General features: G+C 29.5%; 1 protein-coding gene across 1 annotated transcript; it reads right to left on the reverse strand.

Annotated features, from left to right (window-relative positions):
• Positions 1-1,339: 1,339 nt before the first annotated feature.
• LOC105115930 (probable receptor-like protein kinase At5g18500) lies at positions 1,340-5,119 on the reverse strand. Its single transcript, XM_011013015.1, has 8 exons — positions 4,856-5,119; positions 3,748-4,394; positions 3,541-3,645; positions 2,970-3,092; positions 2,715-2,885; positions 2,392-2,521; positions 1,873-2,085; positions 1,340-1,658 (listed from the first exon to the last, which is right to left on the reverse strand). The coding sequence occupies exons 2-8, from the start codon at positions 4,371-4,373 to the stop codon at positions 1,563-1,565; spliced, it is 1,464 nt and encodes a 487-aa protein (XP_011011317.1). The 5' UTR covers positions 4,374-4,394; positions 4,856-5,119; the 3' UTR covers positions 1,340-1,562.
• Between the last annotated feature and the right edge of the window lie 5,685 nt (positions 5,120-10,804).

Below are 10,804 nucleotides of genomic sequence, written 5' to 3' on the forward strand. Positions count from 1 at the left end.
TGCAAACATGAATATGAAAGCAAAATGGATATAAAAATGAAAATGTCAAAAACAAAAATGAAGTTCAGAAATTGACTCTATAAAACCTAAACCAATATAAACTCAAAATACCAACTAATAAAACCAACAAAATCAGCAGGATTTATATTGCAATATTTTCAAGCACTGAATTGAAGGATTGTAAGTTTTAATTTTGCAGTGTAACAAAAACTTGCAATTTCAACTCTGTCTCTTTATTTTTTTTAATGTACTAATTCTGAAGAATTTTTCTCCCTCTTAAGTTCTTTAAATTTTGCAGTGCCGTATATAGTAAGCGATAGAGACTCACTCTTCCTCGGTACCTCCTTAAAAGAATTTTTCTCTCTACAATGAGTTGACCTATGCTATTCCACAGTGTAAATCTGAAGCGGTGAATAGCACTTAACTTTCACCGGCCGAGTCAGTGGTGGGATAACACTTAACTTTCACTCCCCCACAGAGATGAAACCTTTTGAAGTTGTTTACTACTCCATATATACTCCTTACTAAAAGATTCACCCAGTGCTCCATGTGCCCTTGTTAAAGAAATTTTTCCCAGTCTAATATTCAACAGACACTTGAAGGAGTCTCAAGCTGTCCTCTCAAGATCACAGAGTCATCAACTTGCGATTCATTGGCATTCTGAAGCAACCGATGACATTGAACTTCGATTCCTTTCTTTTTTACTCTCGACGGGGGTGGGGGAGCGTTGATACGTACAACATGCTTGATAGGGAGGGGATGACGAGGGAAAACAAGGAGATTCAAGGGGGTGGTATCGAAAACGATCTCGTTTAATTTTATGTTTATAGAGTCGTTCATTTTTGTAGACTAATTTTCCAGGTAATTCATAGACATTGATTTTTCAGGACCTTGTGACTTAATTTATAAATTACTGACACGTGCTAATTTCTTTTCTACCTTCAGCAAATAATTTTTCCGTTTAATAATTACTCAATAAATATCAATCCAATCGACTTGAATAAATGCATTTCTTGGATAAATATTTTACTTGAAATATAATAAATATTACATTAATATTATCAATTCCAAATAAAATGTAACTTCTATATATATTATTTTCTGTTGAATAATAAAAGATATTTAAAAAATAAATACCCATGAAAAATACTGAGGAAGCTATAAACATCTAAATTTTTTTCACCTTAAATAATAAATAAAATACGAAACCCCATCCCTTGTCATCCCCGCATACACATACAAAGGTATACGACGCAGCATTGTTAGTGCTTTGGTTTTCAATACATAAAAAGGTAGATAGATGGAAATCACATTCAAAAATCCTAAATTCCTTTTCTTAATCACAAAGAAACTTGCAGGCGCCAACTAATTCTCTACAACATCTATAATGAATGAAAAATTAACAGAAAGTTGTCAAGTAACCGGCCTCAATTGCTTGCTTCAGCTCCCCGTCCTCATTCTCAACTTTTAGGCGGGCTCAACAATTTCCAAGAGCGAAAGAATGCGACCATTGCCCTCAGGCATGCAATCAGCTTCTATAAATGGTCCCTATGTTCTATGCTTTATTGTTTCGTATCTGGATTTTCATTCCTATCAGTATCAGAATTCTCCATCTGCGACTCACCCTCCCCTGCATGGCTTCTTTGGTGCCTCCGATCCTGAATTGTCCATCCAGAAGACACTTACAGGTTAATATTACGGCTACATCCACTCAATATGGATGCAAGACAATCTATATATTTCACAGAGCCAAAAAAAGAAAGAAAGATGCATCAGTGTTTAAAACTTTTCTCAGCAGTCCATGTAACAATTTTAGGCGGAAGCCAAGTGGTCACCGCAGTTTGAATTCTAAATAAGATCTCAGAATCAAACCTGTCTAGGCATAGGATACTCCTCTGATTCAAGCATGCGAACTACTTGACTCATCTTTGGTCTTTTTTCAGCATCTGGATCAACACATCTTAAAGCAGTTAGAAGACCCCGTTTAAGGGCACTTGTTGATGGTCGAGTCTCTATCATCGGGTCTACCACCTCTTCTGAGCGCCTTCTTGCAACCATCGTTTTCAACCATTCCACCAAGTTTACCTAAAAGAAGAATCATTTCAAGAGAATTGTTGAGGGTTGGATCCAGTTTATGTTTTCTACAACAACCAAATCCACATAAACAAGGAGTAGCAAAGAAGACTGCATGATGGAATGCACGGAGCTTCTAATTTACACCCCCAGATTCTTGCCTGCCTCTACATATGCATTGATGACATCACTCAAGAAAAGCTAAGATAATTTCAAGTTCTAGAGATTAAAATATGCCAATTACTGGTCCAAAGCAAGGGGCTTGCTGCTTTGATGTGGATTTGACTACTGTTCTGGAAGGGAACATTTATTGCATACCTCATTCTCAGGACGACCATGGTCCACTGGATCTCTCCCTGTAATTGCTTCCAAAAGCACGACTCCAAAGCTATAAACATCGCTTTTCTCATTCAAAAGGCCAGAATTTGCATATTCCGGAGCAACATAACTGAAGAATCATTGATCAGTACCAAAATCTTAGCATATGAAAGTCAAAGAATTAATATAGAGGAAAAGTGAAATGAAAGATTATTTTCTATCAATGGCAGAGGAGCTTTAATAATACAATGAAACTGGCCAAGAGAAAATAAGATTGAACCTGCATACCATTAATTTACATGTAGCTGATTGGAAGTACTCACCCAAAGGTACCCATAACTCTAGTAGTAATATGACTTTTTCCAGCACCCAGCAATTTGGCCAGACCAAAATCAGATAACTTAGCATTGAAGTAGTCATCAATCAATATGTTGCTTGATTTTATATCTCGATGCACCACTTTTGGCTCGATGGCCTCATGCAAGTAAGCCAACCTGCAACAAGCAATTGGGAGTGAGAATGATACAGAATGCAACATAAATGCAAACAACTAAAAATAAGGTGAAAATTGCACTTACGCCTTAGCAGTGCCAAGGAGAATTTTCATGCGAGCCTCCCAAGTAAGATACCCATGTTGGCGCATACCTCCATGGAGCCATTGCTCTAAATTGCCATTGTTGACATACTCATATACTAACATCCTGAAATTTATGGAGCAATGAGCAAATGCAAAAGGTAGAAGAAATGAAATGATAAAAGCAAGCACATTCTGGATCATCAATTTCAAGATATTTATAAGCAGTTTGATGCACATGAGACTAGACAAAACTGGGAAGTCATTCCATATTCTGTAGTTTTACATATGGCAACAAGATAAGAACACAAAACAATATAATAAAGAATTTTTGACTAAAATTGTAAATATAATAAACTAATTCATAAGATAAATGTCATTTATGTAAAATTAATTCATGAAATAAATTTCAATAATCCAGAAGTAATAATACTGCATTATGTTTCTAGTAAAACATCAAACTAGAGGCAGTTCTGTGACATTCAGTATGTTCACTGCAAACTTTCTATAAAGACACTTTGATAAAGAACTATTTTTCTTACCAAATACAGAGAAAACAAGAAAGGATATGATACCTCTGGGTTCCTTCCATGCAATACCCCAGAAGTCGAACAAGGTTTTTATGACGCACATGACCAATAGCCTCCACTTCAACTCTAAAATCTTTATCAGCTTGTCCTCTGTACAAGAAACATTAAAGAGACCGTGAATAAACTTCCAATCCTCAAAATAGTCTAGTTAAAATGTTATAGGATTATAAAACAAACTTGTACCACACTTACGGATTATTAAGGAGCTTCTTAACAGCCACAGGAGTTCCATTAATCAAATGACCCTGATAGACAACTCCGTATCCACCATCACCAATAATGTTGTCCTTGGAAAATCGGTTTGTTGCAACTTGCAGATCTCTGAGGGTAAACCAATGACCCCATCCCAACTGTGAAAATTCAGGCAGGCCAGACATAGGTGAAGGGGCAGTTATAGGATGAGAAGAAGGCTGGTTAGCGGAAGCCACCTTAGTGCCTCCCTCTTCTCCTGATTGAGACCCAACACCATCTTTCTCAACGTGATTTAAGGAGCCCGACTGGCTGCTATCATCACCATTTTCTAGTTGGATCAATACTTTCTCTGATTCTTTGTCACTGAACTTGTCATTAAGGCTGAGGAAACCATCATTATTTGCTGAATTTTGATCAATACCAATCTCTTTAATCTCCTCCGGAACCATAGGTATTTGGCTGATGGGAAGCATGTTATTGGACCTTCTCGGTTTCTTTCTAAAAGATAACCACAGGGAAACAAACAGAACAAATACACAAACCAATCCTAGACAGACCATAATTACTACCCAAAACTCCATGCCAATGTATTCCTTGGCCAGGCTCTTCTTAAGATCAGACGCCATTTCGTTTTGATACTGGTAATCCTGCAAACAAGGTCGAGAGGTAAACAAATTAAATTTAAGCACTACAAATCCCATGCATTCAACAAATTCAAATACGCATCCAGCATTTCACAACTAAAGAACAAGTATATTATACTGCGATCCAATTTTCACATCAACAAACAATAACCAAAAACCCTCCTTTCACATTAAACAGAAATGCCCAAGAAGTTTCACATAAAACCCGCAGCTAATAGTCAAAAAAAAAGAAGCCAAAATATACAAGAAGATGTCATGGCATGTCGGCAGGGAGAAAAAAAGAAGGAGAAAACGGAACGCCATAAACACAAGCACATTTCATTATTATTGAAAGTTGCAGCAAAATCATAATGGAGAAGGAAAGAAACACTTCAAAGTTCTAATAGTAATTAAAACGTCTCTCTCTCTCTCTCTCTCTCTCTATATATATATATATATATATATATATATATCAAATCACAAACCTGCCTTATCCCCAAACAAATTCCTTGCTGTAGCAGACAATAAAAGGCTTAGCTAAGAAACTGCAAAGCTCTAAACTTTCCTCTTTAAATCCAAACCACAATTGGAAATAAGCCAATTATCATTCACTAAAGCCACCCACATTGCAAAATTCTCTAAAAATAAGAGATTCTTGTAGGGTTGCCTAAAGGGTAAGAAGACGTAGAGCTGTCAATGGTAGGTACTGAGGAAGGACATGCTTTACATTATATATTTTTCTTTATTAACATATCACTCTCTTTATACGTGTAATGTGTGTACTGTAATAGAAGCATCAATTTAGAAGCTTGAAAAACTTTCTTTGCTGGTTTTTTTTTTTTAATTATTATTATTATTTATCTATTGAATTTTTTTAATACGGCCTTCAAGGGGACAATTAATCAGAAACTTAATTAAAGTATTGTTTTAAATAATAGAATCTAATGTGGGTGTTCATATTTTTGTTTTTTAAAGTTGGTTCACGTGACTGTACTTTTGCATTAATATATATATATATATATATTCTTTTTTATTTCAATATAAGTAAGATGAAGATATCAATATAAGTAAAATAGTGAAAATTGTTAATTCAATTCATTTCCAAATATATTTTAAATAATATAATTGAATTGAATTATATGGTTTAATATTTTATTTTTAAATATAAAAATTATATTGGATTATTAATTGAATTCAAAATTTGTTTAGGAATCAAATTTAATTTAACATGTGATTTAATTATAAATAGGCTCTTAATTTAGTTTTTTGGATTTATTACCGTACTATACTAAAATAATTAGGAAACTTAATAAAAGTATAGTTATCGAACTTGACCCGGGATTTAACTCGACCAAGGGACAGGGTCACAGGTTACACGGGTTAACTCGAAAAAATTAAAACAAGATATTTAAAATTTTAATATTTCATATGAAATTTTTTTAAAAACAATATGAATATAGGTTATATATGTTGTGAATAATGAAGTTTAAAAGAATATATCAAAAAGTTTTTTATCCCATATTGAAAAGATATTATGTTATTTTTTTTTAAGTTTAAGTATTTAAACCAAATTTTTTATTTTATATTAAAAAAATATAATTTTTTTTCTTGTGAACATAAAATATATACACTAAAAGACTTTAAATCTCATATTGAAAAAATAAATTTTTTTCATAGGAACATAGATTATATATTCTAAAAGGCTTCAAATTTTGTATTATAAAAATAATTTTTTTCTTATAAATATAAAGTATATATACTAAAGGGCTTCAAATTATTCAAATCTTACATTTAAAAGATATTATTGTATCTTGTTAAGTTAAAGTATTTAAACCAAAAAGTTTTTTATTGCATATTGAAAAAATATAATTTTTTTTTGTGAACATACAGTATATATATTAAATGGCTTCAAATTTCAAATTGAAAAAAAAAACTTTTTTTTTTTAACATAAAATATATTTACTAAAGAGTTTCAAATTTCACATTGAAAATATAATTTTTTTATAAACATAGAGCATATATACTTTCAAATAATTCAAATCTCATATTGAAAAGATATTATGTTATCCTTTAAGTTGAAGTATTCAAACCAAAATTTTTTTTATCCATCATAGAGAAGATATAATTTTTTTCTTATAAATATAGAATATATATACTAAAAGGTTTCAAATTTCATATTGAAAAAATAACTTTTTTTAATATAAAATATATATACTAAAGAGTTTTAAATCCCACATTAAAAATTTAAGTTTTGTTGGGTTTTTACAATAGTCGGTCTTTTGCCTTGTTTGGAGGTCTAGCCACCGGGTCAACTCGTTAATAACTATGAATAAAAGTGAATCTCTTTTATTTTATTTTTCAATTCAGCCTCTATTTTTTTTTCATTTCCCTCATTTTTTTTCCTTTCAATTTTATTTTATACAAAGTATTCTCAATTTTATTCTTAAAGTTTTTTAATAATTATCTAGGTTACCTTTGAACTAACCAAATTGATTAGATTATATTATGATAACTCTAAAACTGTTTAATTTTAAACTGAGATTAGATAAGGAGTTGGGTTGAAAGATTTTTGTTCTACCAATTGCATTTTTTCTTTCTTAATTTTATCCTTAAATTTATTTTTTTTACCTATCAGTTGGGTTACTTTTAATCAAGTCGATTAGATCATATTAAAACAACTTCTATATAGTCTAGTTTAAACCTGAGCTAAGTAAAATATAGGATTAAGAGTTTTTTGTTAATTTTTTTTCTATTTTATTCTTATAATTTTTTTTTCTAACCAAGTTGCCTTTTTATAATGCCATGTAATTTCAAAAACATTTCCATCAATCATGTACGTGAAAATAATTTTTTTTAAGTTTAAAATTTCATTTCCCATAATTTATCATCTTGTATTTTTTATAAACATACATAAATAATTCAAAATACAATATATAATGTTATCACACAGTTTCCTATCTCTGTACTAATTTTATAGAATGATTTGTAGAGTAATCTTAGGGATGAAACCATGTGTTAGATGTACTACTAAAACATAATCATTTCTTTTAGCTTATAACAATGTTCATTCATTTTAAACATCCCTATCTCATTTTTCAACTAGCTAATTTTATTTGTTTATTTTAACACCCGTTGAGTTACCTATAATTTGTGAATAATACTTTTCAATTTCCAGTGATATTATGCAAATTAAGACCCATCCATGTCATTTCAATCTTCATATGTTTTACACCTATTTATAGCTTATATATATATATATATATATATATATATTATTTTCAAATATTCTTTATGTCCATTTCTAGTAATCACATCATCACATCGTAGGCTTTAATCTCATTGTGCCATCATTATTTCATTCTTATTATTTTAAGTGCTCATTTAACCAAGATAATATATCATATTTGTAATACCCGTGATTATAGGTGAAATTAAGACAATAATCTCATCTCACATATTTAAAAATAAGCCTTTATATATATATATATATATATATATATATATATCATTAGGAAATTAACATGTTTTACGCAGGTGGGTCCTTCTTCGAAACTACATTCAAATTTTGTTTTTCTCCTTCCTATACAACATTATTATTCAGGACATGTTTGTTTATAAAAAAATATTTTTTTAAAAAAATAATTTTTTTTAAAAATAAATTATTTTTTAATGTTTAATAGTGTAATAAAAAATAAATTGAAAAATATTTTCCAACGTTTGGTTATGTCATGGAAAATAAGATGAAAAATAACTTATTAATATTTTATTTTTCTCAAAATACAAATCTTGGATATTAAAAAGTTGAATGACAATAAAATTGAAAAAAAAATATAATTTCATGAATTATCTCAAATAAAATAAATAATAAAAATAAAATCTAAAAACTAAAAAAATAAAAAGTGAAGAAATTAAAATAACAATAATTAACATTTCATAAATTATTTCAAATAAAATAAGTAACAATCACAAGAATAAGGATCAGATTTAATAGATAAATTTTTTTAATAAAAAATAATAAGAAAAAAACAAATGATAATTATAAAAATAAGAACCAAAGGTACTATAAAAATTAAATTTAAAGAGATGAAATTAAAAAATAAATATTCAAATAATATATATATATATATATATAGCAATCAAAAGTTTGAGGACCAAATTTGATATAATCAATAAATAATGTGACATTTTAAAATTTTTCATAACTTTCAGAAAGTGTTTCCCATCCAAATTTTATAGAAAAACACTTTTCTAGAAACTAAGCTAAATTTTTCTTTGACTGGAAAGTGTTTTTCATTGACCAATTTTTCTAATGGCAAACAAACAAAAATAAAATGTTTTTAGAAAATCATTTTCAAAAACCACTTTAAGGGAAACAAATATAGCCTTATTATCATATTCCAATAAATAATCCTTTTACTTTAATAAAATTTCACTAGAATTTTAGCACACTATCTTGAATTTCATATCTTAAGTCCTATATAGAAAAATATATCTTATTAGTATTTAAAAATACATTTTTATCAAGGTTTTATATCATTATTTTGCACTTGAAGTATCAAATAACTCATTAACTAAAACATGTTTTATAATAACATATCTAATAATGTAAGATACCTTTAATTTGTGGTAAATGTTCATCTTAAATACAAGCTTATCACATAAAATAAAAGGATTGATTGATGAGTTTAAGTATTAAAATTGGAAGGATAAAGAGAAGGCAAAACTTAAAAAAAAGATGTTGGTGCAATCCAAATCAGAATATTGTTCAGTAATCGGGTTATATCCGTAGTTATAGATCTTGGATTTAGATCTAATTTATATAAATAGAAAGGTAAGACATAGGCCTACAACTTTCATATGGAGTCCAAATTTAAAAAGACCATTTTCAAGTCCAAATTGTAGCAACTACAAAGAAGTCTGAATCTGTCCTGCAGCGCAAACAATATTCAGTGTTCAATGATTAGTAGTTAAAAGTGTATTTTTATCAAGGTTTTATATCACCATTTTGCACTTGAAGTATCAATAACTCCTTAACTAAAACATGTTTTATAATAACATATCTAATAATATAAGATACCTTTAATTTGTGGTAAATATTCATTTTAAATGCAGATTTATCACATAAATGAAATGATTAATTGATGAATTTAAGAACTGAAATTGAAAGGACAAAGAGATGGCCAAACTTAGAAAAGAGATGTTGGTGTAGTCCAAATCAGAACACTATTTGGTAATTGGATTATATCTGAAGTTGTAAATCTCGGATTTAGGTCTACTTTATATGGATGAAAAGGTAAGACATAGGCCTACAACTTTCATATGGAGCCTACGATTTAAAAAGGCTATTTTTAAGTCCAAATTATAGCAACAACAAAGAAGTCCGAATCTATCCTACAGCCCGCGCACTATTCAGTGTTTAGCCCATATCTAGAGTTCTAGAAGTCCAAATGACCTTCATTTTTTTTCTAGAAAACTAAGACAATTTTATGTTTTAAGTGGTTCCACTTTTGACGTTATCAATGACGTTTTGGGCAAACAAGAGAAGACAAGGATTGTCACCAAATCAAGAGTTGACCACTCACTCATCAATTAGTCATCAAATCAATAGTTCTCAATTTTGGCCTATAAATAGAGGCATTTGCCATGCATTTAGCATCTTAGTTTCCGGATTAAGATCATGCTCTTGCTTTCTCTCTTTGTATTTTTTGTATTGCTTATGTTTTGCTTTCATTAATACCAAGTTTATGCCTTTCATTTCCTTTCTTTTACTTAGTTAACTTTTATCTTATTTTTGTTCTTAACTTGTTTATTTATTTTTCTTTCTTTCATTATATTTAGTTAAGTTTATTATGTCAAGGTGAAAAGGTTACACTAATGGTGTAAGAATAAGTATAATGTAAACTCAGTATAGACTTTAATATTTGATACTAACCTGTTTTTGTATTTGTTATCTTGTTCACTCTTTAATACTTTGCTTGTTAAATGACTAATCTAGATTTATGTTGTATAACACTTAGTACAACAAATGCTTGACACTTTCATAGTCCATACTGTATGGTATAACCGACACTTGAGCTATGAAAGGAACTTGATTTGTTATTAATATTAGTTATAATCATGAATGCGTGACGAGATTTACAAGTATTAGCATTAATCGAATAAGATGACTAATGTAATCATGTTAACAATTTATAATCTGATTGGAACCTCCTTTATGTGTGGTTTCCAATTGAATAATAAGAGTTTATACTATACTTGTTTGACATACCATTAGTGGATCCTCTAATCTTGACATTTATTGTTATCAATGTTTAATCCTTACGTTAATTTTCTATCTCAAAGTTCTCATCAACTTTTTCTTTTTCTTCTTCTTTTTCTTCTACTTTATTATTATTAGTACTACTACTACTACTACTACTACTACTACTACTATT

This window comes from Populus euphratica, unplaced genomic scaffold (assembly GCF_000495115.2).
Source record: "Populus euphratica unplaced genomic scaffold, PopEup_1.0 scaffold814.1, whole genome shotgun sequence".
NCBI classification, from domain to species: domain Eukaryota; kingdom Viridiplantae; phylum Streptophyta; class Magnoliopsida; order Malpighiales; family Salicaceae; genus Populus; species Populus euphratica.

Bases quoted from the DNA above. Each gene is read 5' to 3' on its own strand.
- LOC105115930 (XM_011013015.1), bottom strand. From the start codon at position 4,373: ATGGCGTCTGATCTTAAGAAGAGCCTGGCCAAGGAATACATTGGCATG. The intron at 3,093-3,540 runs GTATCATATCCT...CATAAATTTCAG, and splicing joins TGCATGGAAGGAACCCAGAG to GATGTTAGTATATGAGTATG. The intron at 2,522-2,714 runs GTGAGTACTTCC...ATGATTCTTCAG, and splicing joins AGAGTTATGGGTACCTTTGG to TTATGTTGCTCCGGAATATG.